General features: G+C 31.1%; 1 protein-coding gene across 1 annotated transcript; it reads left to right on the top strand.

Moving 5' to 3' along the window:
• The first annotated feature begins 6,594 nt into the window (after window positions 1-6,594).
• ATP3 (gamma subunit of Mt ATP synthase) lies at window positions 6,595-12,601 on the top strand. Its single transcript, XM_028048478.2, has 9 exons — window positions 6,595-6,817; window positions 6,931-6,974; window positions 7,117-7,269; window positions 7,675-7,788; window positions 8,929-9,056; window positions 10,405-10,527; window positions 10,706-10,825; window positions 11,803-11,924; window positions 12,197-12,601. Exons 1-9 carry the CDS (start codon window positions 6,735-6,737, stop codon window positions 12,264-12,266), a joined length of 957 nt encoding a protein of 318 aa, XP_027904279.1. The 5' UTR covers window positions 6,595-6,734; the 3' UTR covers window positions 12,267-12,601.
• Window positions 12,602-14,061: the final 1,460 nt, after the last annotated feature.

Here is a 14,061-nt window from a genome sequence, read left to right on the forward strand (position 1 = left end):
TTCACTTAAAATTAATACATAATTTAATATAGTTATAACTATAACAGAAAATACACATATCTAAATAATTGTCATTTATTTTTTCATATTCTTGAACTTATCAAATAATTGAATCATAACTAAATTTTTCAGCTATTTTTTGGTCAACTTAGATAATCATATTATTTGTAAGATATTTATTTTCCATTTTACTAATGTGCGCATATCAATTCAAAAGTCATCACAAACTTTTTTTTCATCATTGTTATGTTTATGCAATGAGCAACCTTATTGTCTTGTTCTCATCCTCCCTTCTTTTTTATAAATTTTAAAAAATAAATTTATTCCTTTATTTTTTATCAATATACCTATCTATAAAACAAGTTTAAGACAAAAAAAAATATTATAATATAATCAAAAATTGAGAGACATAATTACTAAAAAAAATTATGATAATCGAGTTATAATTAAAAATCCTCTATAAAAAATCACATAATACATTATTTGTTCTTCTATATTCATAAAAAATGAATATACAAAAGGGTAATGAGATCAAAAAAAAGAACAGGGCTAAATATTAAACAATTATTGCACTACCAAGTGAGACAAGATATTTTTTTTTTCTTTAAGAATGAGAGAAGATATGAAAAAAATGAAGGCAGAAATAATGAATTTCTGTTTAACTTTTTTTTATTGAATAACAAAAGAAATCAGGTAAAGATGATAGATGAATACAACACGTAAAAAAATTCAAGAATCAATGTGAAGAAAAAATAAAAATTATCTCAACAACTTTATTTTAATATATTCAATTTTATATTATAGTATTTATTAACATTAAATGTTGTACTTTATAAAAGAAATAAAAAAATATTTAATTTAATTTTTATTATATTATTATCTAATTTAAAATGATAATTATAATTTAAAAAATTTTAAAATATATATAATTTAAAAAATTTTAAAATATATATAATTTAAAAAATTTAAATATACATAATTTAAAAAAAAGTTAAAAAGTTTGGGGGGGGCGTAGCCCCGCCTGCTCCATTGTGGCTCCGCCACTATATATATATATATATATATATATATATATATATATATATATATATTAAAAAAATATTAGAAAAAAATATATTAATTAAAATATTATTAAGTAGGTGTGTGTATACAAAAAATTGAAGAACCTTCTAAAGAAACAACAAGATAAGGAGAAAAGATAAGAAGGAAAAAAAAGAAGAAGAAGAAGATAACCTACAGATATAAACATTATCTCTTCATTAATGAAAGCAATAATGATTTGGATAAAAAAAACGAGCACATGCATGACTTGGCTTATTAGTTATAACTTTTGACTTTATGGTAATTGTGTAATCTAATAGACTTTGCCTTGGAGTTTAGTCTGGTGAGAAAATGTGTTCAAACTTGGAGAGCAACATTGATCGATTGTGAAACAAAATTTTGAGATATACAAGGGGGGTTGAGGACATTATAATTATATTTAATGTGCTTCACAATGTAGTGTTACTTGTATGGTGCATAACTTTTTTTATGGAGTAGGCTAAGTGGCCAAGTTGTAATTGAATCGTTGGGCTTAGGTTTTTAAACTTTTAGTGGAAAGAGTTGTGTACTATTAGCCATGACTTTTAGCCTTGTGGTAAATGCCCAATCCAATAAAGTCACGAGTTAGCAATAATTATCCATGGTGTACGCCAGGGAGCAAGTCATAAATGATCCATAACATGCTACGCTTTCACAATTGGCAAATTTCTATTCAGTTTGAAGGTTACTTTCTCAATTGTGGATTCAAAGTACATGACATTGTCATTAAGAAATAAAATATAAAATGGATTTGGGAGAAAAGTGGAATAAGAACACACCATCCTTGAGATGATTTCCAAAGAATAAGTGTCATGAGGAGTTGCCACTTGAACAACTTTTCAATAAAAATAATCAAAGTAAGAGAAGATAGCTCTCACAAATGTGATTTCAAATATTTTTCAAAAATGTTTTATAGAAGGGATTTGTGATTCTTTATATAATAATATGTTGTGAGCAAGAATAGGAAGAAACACCTTACAAGTGTTCATAGGTGGTTCCTTATGGAAAAACAAATGATAGTTCATATATTTATGAAAAAGCTTATGATTACACTTTAAGAAACACATATGGTGAATGAAAAGTGAAAAAAAACATGTGAAGTAGTTACAAACTTCTAGCATGTTATTTTTAATGCTTAAGTAATCCAACACGTTTCACAAGATTGTTAATGGTAAACAATATAAAGATGATTGTGTTGTTAGTTAAAGAAGATTTCTAAAAGGTTTTAACAAATATATTGTGAACAGTAATTAAAGTTTATACAAGTGAAATAAACAAAGTAGAAGAACTAGTTGGCATACAAATTTCCATTATAATTTGTAAAAGGCTCTCTTGATCAAAGAATTGATTATAGTAACAATGTTAATTACTACTTATAATGAACACAAATATATTATTGGTTATCCCCTTAAGATAAAGAACACAAGTATTATTTAATACTAAGCCATTTTTATCTTTCAACGAGTATTGTATTATTACGATTCTTGACTAGGACACAAAAAGAAATTGTTTATAATAAAAGGAAAACTCTAAATTGATATTATATGTAAGATCATTAAATTGCTATGCACGACAAACCTTATATCTTTGGGTGCTTTAAATTTTGTCATTTAACTAGTGTGTTGATCTTCTATCGTGTATTAGCATTATAATAGCTAGTAATCTTTTAGCTATTAAGAATATTTGATACACTCAACTTATGGTGTTTCAAAATTGACGTAGTTATGAACATCTTTTTCTTTCGGTGATAACACCAATTTAAACATAGAATAGTATAATTATTGTGCTACAACCTTTATAGATATTCATAAGTTAATGACTTCTTAAGATAAGCTAACCAATTCAAATTGAATTAGTGTCTTATTATAAAGCTTCATCTTAAGCCATTTAATTTGTATTGTATGAACTTCGGTATAAGCACCATTTTGGAGTTGTATAAGTTAAGACAATTTGATGACTTTATTAAGTTTGAGCTCCTTAAAATGGTAATCTTGTGTTTTTCTATTTCGTTTTAACAAACGTGATTGAAACATAGATATTTCTTAAACAAAAACTAGAAACTATTAGTTATACGAAAATTAAGAATTGTTTAGACTTTCTTTATTTATGAAAATTAAAATATTTTAAACTAGAGGATTGATAAGACTATTAAATAATATTTCTATATATTTGAACTACCATGATCTTCCATCCCTATATTCTTTTATAAACTACTGTTAATCTAATTTAATCTCTATGAATTTAGAATATAAAATATTTTCATAAAAAAAAAATGCAGAGACTTTAAAGTTATTAAATTTGTAAGTAAAAAGAGAAGAAGACTAAAATGAGAGATCTTATAATACTATAAAAAGTAAATGAATAATTGAACCTTAAACTTTTAAAAAGGCAAAGACTTTAGTCATATTATTAATTAGGAAAGGATTGGGGGCGTGAGGGTGTATACAACTGCATAATGCTATATTTTTATGAGATTCATTAAGTTGTCGAATTAAATTGATTTTTAGTTTATGTGTCTAATTAAAATTTGTTTGGTGTAACGTCACATTAAAAAGATAAATCTAATTAAATAAAACGTGGCACGTACTTAAAATATCCAAAGAGTATAGAGTTTAGGGTATGAAAGTTTACAGTTATCCAATCATACCAATACTGGAAACAAAGACACTATATTGCCTTGAACAAAAATAAGACTTCAATAGTGACTCAAAAGACTCGCCCATAAATAGGGGGATTACAAACATAAATAAAGCTTCTTCAAATGTAGGCTCAATAGTGAGCCCAAATACCCATCCATGATCATCAAGTTGCATCATTCCTATTGTACTGCGATTGTTAGGGACTCTCACATCTGCTCACATCAATAAATTGATGATCATCGTAAAAGGAGAAAAATCACACACAAACACACAAACAAACAGAAGGGTAAACTAGAGTAAAAAGTTTCTTTTATCATACAACTCAACATGCAATTCAAAGTCAATAACACATATCAGACATCGAAACATGTGATAGCAAACAAAGTTAAGACTTTAAGACTCAGCTATCCGGATACATATAATGAGGCACCACCACGAAACCTTACCAAGAGGGTCATGGAATTACATCCTAACCATGAGGCACCACCACTAAACTTTCGTGGAATTACGTCCTGGTAGTGAGGCACCACCACGAAACCTTCGTGGAATTACATCCTAGCTGTGAGGCACCACCACAAAACCTTCGTGAAATTACGTCCTGGCCGTGAGGCACCACCACGAAACCTTTGTGGAATTACATCTTTACATGAGGCACCACCATGAACTTTCATCGAGTGATTCATGGAATTACGCCCATTTGATGAGGCACCACCATGAACTCTCACAACGAGGTTCATGGAATTACATCCATTAGATAAGGCACGACCATGAACTTTCACTAGGAGGGTCATGGAATTACGTCCTACCCATGCCTTATCCATGTTTCATCAACAATCATAAAGTTCTCATGCATACTAATTTCATGCCAATATTCAACCACCCAACAAACCATGATTCATACATTTTCTCATGCCAAGCTCATAAATTCCAGTCCATAAAATAAGTTACTTCATGCATATTCACATATATCATACTTTAAATAGAGTCACTCAATCATATAAATGATCATCAACCAAGAATAGAGGAAAAGAACACAAATTTCTGAACCAGTCTCGCTCAAGCTATATATGGACCCTCGCTCAGGCGAAAGAGGTATTTCGCTTAAGCTATAAGCCCTCGCTTAGGCGAGACTGCCAATAGAGAGCCCTGCAGGATTCGCGAGTTCTCGCTTGGCGAGCCCTCCTCGCCTAAGCGAGACCACTCCTCGCCCAAAGGGGAGGTCCATCGCCTGAGCTACAACCAAGCGGAACACAGTCAGGCTCTCACGAATTCTCGCTTAGGCGAGCCCCTCTCGCCTAAGCGAGATGACACTTCGCTCAAAACGAAAGCTCTCCGCTTGAGCGAGAGCTCGAGCAGGAACTTGGGCCAACTTCTGTTATTCTTGCCTAAGCGAGACCAGTTCGCTTGGGCGAGAATATCAGTTCTCGCCACTGTCTCATGCTTACAAGCCAAATTCAATCCCCGAGCACGCACCATACATTCCTTACACCATCAACAACGCCATACAAACATTTAAGCACACAAAACAGTCCAACCTCAAGGAAAAATAGCATGAAAATACGAAACCCTAACTTCCCTTACCTTGAGTGGAGCTAAAAATGCAAACTCAAAAGTCCACGGAGAAAAGGGGAGTACGATAACTCTAACCAGTGCGGTGAAACTGGAAAACAGGCGCACAATACCAAACATAAGGTTTTAAATTCGACCCAAGACAAAACCAAGGCACTGGAATGGAAAGGGAAGGGTATAGTCTAAGTTCAACTTAACTGGAGAAGACTTTAGAGCGAAACACTGACTACTCCAATGGTGTCCTAGCAGAGTTCTACGTTTTCAGCTACAATAGAGAAGAGGAACAATTTTTTTTTTGAAAGTTGACAGAAATGAGGGTGTTAGGGTTGGTTTAGGGATTTTGGACATCCTATAGACCTGTCTTAGACCCAACTGACCAAGGTAGATCCTTAAACTTTAGGGCATATTTTAAGTGGGTCTTACATTTGAATTATATTTTGATAAGATTTATCATGTTATTGTTTTAAGTTGACTTTTATTTATAAATTAAACTTTGAGTGGGTGGTTTACGAGTATCAATAAACTCATTCCATTTAGATAATAAATATATAATAAAGTATTATTTATTTAATTATTTTAACATAAATGAAAACAATTTTATGTTTTATCATATCATTAGTACAAATTTCATTTCATGATTTGTTGGGATCACATTTAATTTAATGAGTTATGGATTAGATTTATGATCATTGTTTTGATATCTCGATAATTTAATAATTACTGATTATATTTATGTTATTTATAAGCATGTTGATGCGGTACTGAAAACATTAATTTTTAATATTTTAAGAGTTTTAAGAAAAAAAAAAATTATACAACGGACAATTAATCCTTTAAATATATTCTTTACCGAAAAAACTTTACCCAAAAATCTTAAAAAAAATATTATACTCGTTTTTAAATTTCTATTAGTCACATATCACTTGTAAGAAAACTTGACCTATATCAAAATAAATTAGACATAATAATAATAATAATAATAATAATAATAATAATAATAATAATAATAATAATAATAATAGACATACTTATGATAACCAAAATAAAAAAATGTACTTTATAAAAATGTGTTCCGCATTCTCTTTTTCATTACTTTCAACGTTTTATGCATGAATAATAATTACCATGGCATATTTTTAAGAAATAAAAAAAATGAAAAGAAATTATTTGTTTTGAAAGAGTTAAAAATGAACATAATTCTCTCCTTTGGGAACTAAAATTATATATATAAATTTAACTAAATTGCAATTTTACAGCGTTTATTTTTGCTGGTATTTACTTTTCTTAGAAAAATGCGTGGGGCTTGTGACACACAACGCAACATACATACATATGAGACCACATTGAACAGTATTGGCATTGTTCCTGAACGAAAACAAACAGGGGCTTCTTCAGTTGTCTGTGTGTAACACCGCTAGGGTTTCGCAAGAGCGATCACGAACGAAGATGGCAATGGCTGCAGTTCTGCGTCGCGAAGGGAGGCGTTTGACCCAACCAATCAACGCTCTCCATTCCTCTCTCATCTCTCAGTCAGTTCTTCCATTTCTCTCACCATTCCTCAAATCTCATATTTCCCCTCTTTCACAGATCTCGATTTTCTATTATCGATCTTACACGCTAATTGGAAACGTGTTTTTGACAGAGACCAAGCTCCTCATGGCTCGCGCTCCATTTCCACCCAAGTAGGTACGATCGATTTTCTCCCCCCTTTCGCCGTTTCTTAATTTCGTCTCGGAATAAGCTTTTTGTGTGTGTGTGTGTTTGATTGTGTCATTGTGTTGGACTTGAACGAGTGTTTATTTGTAATGTTTTAATGAAATTGGCACAGTGAGGAACCGAATGAAGAGTGTGAAGAATATCCAGAAAATCACCAAGGCCATGAAGATGGTTGCCGCATCCAAGCTTCGAGCCGTTCAAACAAGAGCTGAAAATTCCCGTGGCCTCTGGCAACCATTCACTGCTCTTCTCGGTGACAATCCCAGTATGTTCTCTTATCATTGTTGTTGTTATTTATTATTGTTGTTGTACCCTATATCGTGATCTAAATGCGTGTGAATGTTGTATTAGATTTTTATGAATTGTCTAGAATTTCTATTATCAGTAGAGAAGTGTTACTTGTACGACAAGGGAGTAAGGGAGAAAAGAATGAGAATTTGAATTGTAACAAATGACGTGAGAGAAAGAAATTGACGCAAAAGTTTATGTTGTGCAAATTATTGTATTGTATTTCATTTCTTGTTGTTATTATTATTATTATTATTATTAACGTGATCTTTGTTAGGAATTTGCGATCTTGAACATGTGCAATTGTTTCATTTAGATTTGTGTTTGTTAATTTATTTTTCTGATGATGCCCTGATCTTCGTTCGGTTTTTGTTTTTTTAAGGTACTGATGTTAAGAAGAATGTTGTTGTTACCGTTTCTTCGGACAAAGGTCTTTGTGGTGGAATCAATTCCACATCTGTCAAGATAAGCAGGGTTTTGCACAAATTGAATTCCGGTAATTTTTGCATCTGTGTCTGTTACAGACTTCTTATACTGTGTTGTTTTTAAAACATTAAAAGTGAAATGTTTGGAATCTAAGTTTGTAATGCTGGCTGGTTTTAAACCACTCAATGTTTTGGATCCTTTTAACCAACTGATGGGCTTATGTTATTTTCAATGTACAGAACCTTTAGTAGGAGTGTCAACGATTCCTAATGAAGTGGTCTCTAGATTTTTGTACAATCAAGAAAACGATGAAAGAATATCACTGTAATGCATGCTCCTGAAAGATTATTTACCTTGATAATTGGGTTAAAATTATTAGATTATATGATTTGAACGGGGGAGCATTTGGTTTTAACAAGTATAATGCCCAAAATCTCTTAAAAAGTCACAAAGTTAATATTAAGTGTAAAATCAAGCCTGGCCGATCTTACTGTTGGGTCACATGTAGATATCAAGTTTTAGGCGTAAAGGTGTGTTAAGATAGGCTATGGTCAGAATACTTCTTATAAGTCTTGTGTAATCCTTCTTTGTTGAGCTATCTTTTAATTCATATGGGCCAAGTTCTTTTTGACTTAGTATCGTACTCAGTCTAGTTTTAATATTAAGCCATGTATAGCAGTCCAGTCCTACTAACTTCATACTCTAGATATTCGTCTACAGTCTAGTTTTAATATTAAGACACTAATTCATATGGATGTAATTCTCCTTATAAGATATATGAACAATACTTCTCCCTTCAGCTGTTTTGGTGGTTTAGCTAAGCCTGGTCCATTTCTAATAGCAGTGTTGCACACCATTGTTTTCCTTCCTTTTTGGCATTTTGAGTTTTACTAATTTTAGGTATAAAAATATTTGATTTCTCATTTTAGGACCTCTGTTATTATCTATATTTTAGCTTAAGATATAAACTTTTGCATATTAATTATGAGTATATCTTAAATATTGGATACTTCCTTTTAGCAATTTATATGTAGTATAGAATATTTAATTTGTATGTATAATCTTTATAATCTTTAATAATAGAAGGCATCCCGCAATCCACTTTCTCACTCTTGTGCTGCAATCCACTTTCTCACTCTTGTGTTTTCAAGGTTGATCTATCTGAAATTGATAACTACGATTGTAATTGTGTTCGTATTTACTACAATAGGGCCTGATAAAGAGACAAAATATGTAATATTGGGAGAGAAGGCTAAGGCTCAATTGGTGCGTGACTCAAAGAAAGACATTGAGCTCTCTCTTACTGAATTGCAGAAGAATCCTTTGAATTATACTCAGGTTAGCTTGTTGTGTCTCTCTTTCATCCTATGGTTCTTAAGATTTGCATAATTATATTTGTGCCTCTACATTTTTTTCAAGAGCCTGCTTTTGTTTTAATCTACTCTATAGTCTGAAAACTAAGTTTTCTCTGAATTGATTATACTACAGATGGTAATAGAATCAAAATTAAGAAGATTTTGACAGTTTGGTATTTCAATAGGCAACCATTTGTGAGGATAAAAGGAATCAAATAATGGAGAATATTGAGGCTGAGGCAGAGAACAGTAACATAATATATTACAAATGGTTTAATAACACATTTTCTGATTGAGCCTAATATGCTCGTTGGTCTTTGTAGCCAACCTGACTCAGGTGAACAAATCTTGTTCTTGTTGAAATTCAAACATAGAACATGTTTGGTTTACTGGATTCTTAGTGGACTATATATATATATATATATATATATATATATATATATATATATATATATATATATATATATATATATATATATATATAAACAACCTGACTCAGGTGAACAATCTTGTTCTTGTTGAAATTCAAACGTAGAACATGTTTGGTTTACTAGATTTTTGGTGGACTATATATATATATATATATATATATATATATATATATGTAGTCCACTAAGATAGAGCATCACTAGGTCAATGACTGCATCTGAGGTATTGTCAGCTTAGAAATTCAGTGGTTCAATCATGTTTGGTTTACTAGATTTTTTGTGGACTGTGTATATATATATATATATATATATATCTCAAGTCCATTAAGAGCATCACTAGGTCAATTACTGCATGTGAGTGTTGTCAGCTTAGAAATTCAGTGGTTCAATTATATTTTTGTTCTTAAAAGCTATCTCAAGATTAATGAAAGAAGGTGTATTTAAATTGCTCTTGGTCTCAACTCGTAATTGATGTGAGATTATTGACCATACTGAAAAGAAACCTCTTAGTCAAAGGCTAAGTGCAACAATGGTTCGTTTTTCGAACCACTTTTCCATTTCCTCATATGATGTTCTAACCTCAAGTCCACTAAGGTTGAACATCATTAGGATTAATCATTACATCCAAGGTATTGTCTGTTTTGGAGATTGGTGGTCTCATCATAATTTTATCCTTAAAAGGTATCTCAGAGTGTTAAGGAAGAAAGATGTTATAGCATTCTTAACATGCAACTAAGCTAATCTTTTTCATTGGTAAAATAAGCATATTGTAGTACTTGATTTTGGTACCTGCAAATGAAATTTGTCTCCGACATATTTACGTTTAAAATAAATATTCTTGATTTACTCAATCTTGCATTGAAATGTGGCCGTTTGTCTTATGCTATTTGTTGGATCTTTCAGGTTTCTGTCTTGGCAGATGACATTCTAAAGAATGTGGAGTATGATGCATTAAGGATTGTTTTCAACAAATTTCATTCTGTTGTTCAATTTTTGCCAACAGTGTCAACTGTACTATCTCCTGAGGTACTTCTATTTATTGTATTTTTTATATTGTCTGCAGTATTAAAATTTTGCCATTCGAGTCCTATCATCTAATCTTGGTTTATTGTTGCTTTGATATTTTTGGGTACGTTTTGGAAAGATATGCTTTGGTATTCTACCTTTTGCTTTCAACTTATGAAGTAAGGTAATTTTCATGTAGGTTATTGAGAGAGAGGCTGAATCAGGAGGAAAGCTTGGGGAACTGGATTCATACGAGATTGAAGGTGGCGAGACAAAATCTGAAATTCTTCAGAATCTGGCTGAGTTCCAGTTTTCTTGTGTAAGTGATTTTAAAAACATTCTGACAAACTAGCTTTTGGTGCATTTTTTTTTGCTTTACTATAAATGGATATTAATCTAAACATCTGGTATTGGCCTATTAAAATTTCAAAGTAATGTTTCTTTTACGTAGTTCATAGGAAATGATAACTCGATATCTTTTCATACACGTCAAAGTGACAAAAAAAATCCTTTAAAGACCCCACACCCTATGTGTCTACTGATGATGGCAATAAAATAATATCTTCACAAGAGAAAATCGTCCCTGATGAAATGACTAATTGTTGGAGCCCAGGGCAGGTTTAAACATGAGCGGTGTATGGGGGGTGGATGTATGTGTCCTTTTATCTGCAAGGGAAGAGGTTGTTTCTAGGATTGGAATTGGTGACCTCCAGAGCTGAGGCAATGACCTTATTGCTGTGGCAGGACTTACACACAACTATTGAAGCTCTACAAAGGAAAAGAAAGAAAGAAACTTGGCAAAAGTTCCATGCTCGGACTTTATTTCCTATTGTATATTATACACCCAGAACCACAGTACTAACTAGTAGAATGTGTGATCCTCCTTTTAATAGACCTTTTCATGGACGAATTCTTCTGAATTGTTTTGCCATGTCAATAAGAAAAGTGGAAATTTTGATAAATAAATTCACACATTTCAGTGAACATATGCTTAGTATTTAATGTTTCACCACCACCTCTCCCTCTCCCTTTTCTTAGTGGACTGCTTCTGTGGTTGCTTGTACACTAGGTTTGGTGAAAGAGCATGGAATTGAGAGGAAATAGAAGGAATGTTTAAAATTGAAGTTGTTTAGTAAAGATGAAATATGAAGTTGGAGGTCCCATATAAAAAAATCATTTACATTGTTAGTTGCCCATATTAACCTTTTATTGCACGTCTCAGGTTATCATTTAGTTCCAGTCTCAGAAGCTTGTGTCTCTTTCTTTACGACCATACTTTTCTTTTACACTATGTAGGTCATGTACAATGCGGTGTTGGAGAATGCTTGCAGTGAGCAAGGAGCAAGAATGTCAGCCATGGACAGCTCTAGTAGGAACGCTGGGGACATGCTTGATCGTCTCACCCTCACTTATAACAGGTCTCTTTTTCTTTCACTTCTACATATTAATCGTTTTCTACATTCAATTCTTTCGTGGGAAATATATAAAATGATTGGTAGGAACTAAGTATTGGTGATTGGAAGAAAGAGAAACTAAGTATTAATACGTCTTTGAAGTTCAGAGGTGTTCGTGTATCATTATTACTCTATTCTTTGGATTTGGGCTATCCAATTTGGTTCCATTTTTATCTGCTAATTCAGTTTTGTACTTTTTTGTTTTGACTGACTTGTCTCTGTTAATTTTGTGGCAGAACTCGTCAAGCATCTATCACCACAGAATTGATAGAGATTATCTCTGGAGCTTCAGCACTGGAAGGTTAATTGCTGGGGAGCAATCTGTAATATACTCAACAGTGGCGATATCAAGATACTATCGTTGGTGCCACATTTTTTAAGTCTCTCACTCCTTCGACTTCTGTAATAAGTGTTCCATGGTGGGATCCATTTTCAGGATTCCCTGGTTGAGACAAGATATTTCTGGAATTGTGTTTTTGATGTTAAGATAGAGTCTGTCTTTTTTAACTCGACATGCCTGATCTTAAGATTTTTTCCCCATTCTAATAATGATGGGCCTTCGTTTCTCATACCCCAACATATTGTGAAACATTTGGAAAACAGTGTTTTATTGAAGCAGTATGCTTGTTTGTTTTCCTGTAGGATTAAGTGAGATAAACTTATTTATAAGTTATTCTTTTATTGAATAATTGATCAAATTGGTTCTGTGAAACATTTGACATTAGCAGCTTATTAATATTTGGAATATGCGAACATTAACTATTAGCTGTAGTTTTTGCTATATTTAAAATTGTATTTCAAGATATTTTATTACTTGAATTTTTGAAACTTAACTGTGATTAAAAAGCTTTGTTTTTTTAAAGTAATTTTAGCATAGAGATTCAAAGGAATGTTTTTGTTAATTATAAAGACCAAATATGATCACATGATTTTGTATGTTAGAATCATAGCTTCCTTTTAGTGTTGTGAAACACAAAATATAAGAATGTAATTAAACTGTGTTGTATTCTTTTAAATTTTTTCAAAGAAAAGGGAAGCAATCGTTTATAGTTTAGTACTAATAAAAGAAGAATTGTAAACAAATTTAATCTTTTCTAAAAAAAAAAACCACACATTCTCAAGGTTACTTTGAACAATAAAAAACATGTAAGGAGAAGAAAGATATAACTTTAAATTTATAATGGTTTGTCTCATCATGAGACCATATCTACTTGACTAAATTAACAAAGTTTCACTAACAACTATCAAAGATGAGTATTTTTCATTGTGATTCTCACAACACATCATATTTATTTAACTTTTCTAACTAATTATACGATTAGTTAATTAGTTTTTTAATAAACAAGTCACCTCTAACATACGCAAAGATGTTTTTATAAAGAAATGAAGGTTGCTCAATCCAAATATATAAGATTTTCATCTTGAAACACAAGTCATTAAGTTAAGTAAAATATTTAACAAAAATGTTCCTATTATATATTAGTTTTTTATATTCTAACCAATTTTTTAATGGTTCAAAGAATTGTTGTTGTCTTTTCTTTCATATATTACACATTTTCTTTTTTGGTATCATAAAAAATAATTGGCTTATTTAAGGATATTATAAAAAAACATATCTTGTAGGTGACATTAATGGTCTCATAGTGAAAATTGTAGGTAATTCAAGTCATAATTAAATTATAATTTTTTGATTATTATTAAGTAAAAATAGTTACATTCTATCTATTAGTTATATTTTTAACATAATAATATCAAAGTATAATTAGAACATAATTATATGTATCAAAGCATGTACAAAAATAAAAGATAAAAAAAAAATATAACTCTTCGACCATCAAAATCCATATCTTCCTAGAAATAATTCTAGGTAATTAGTTTAATGTCAAATTTTAGAAAGCTATTTTAAACTATTATAAAGAAACCAGAAAAAAAAAAAAGAAATTGATACATCATAGATTTTGTTAACGTGCCACTCTAGACTAATTTTTGTTTACTCTCTTTTTCTTAAAATAAGTAATAGATTCATTTATAACATTAACATATCAACACAAAATCAATTTTGATGAGGCTAAAATTGAATGTTTTGTTGTATGGTAAGAAC

This window comes from Vigna unguiculata, chromosome 9, assembly GCF_037176805.1.
Source record: "Vigna unguiculata cultivar grain cowpea cultivar isolate G323 ecotype 2 chromosome 9, ASM3717680v1, whole genome shotgun sequence".
NCBI classification, from domain to species: domain Eukaryota; kingdom Viridiplantae; phylum Streptophyta; class Magnoliopsida; order Fabales; family Fabaceae; genus Vigna; species Vigna unguiculata.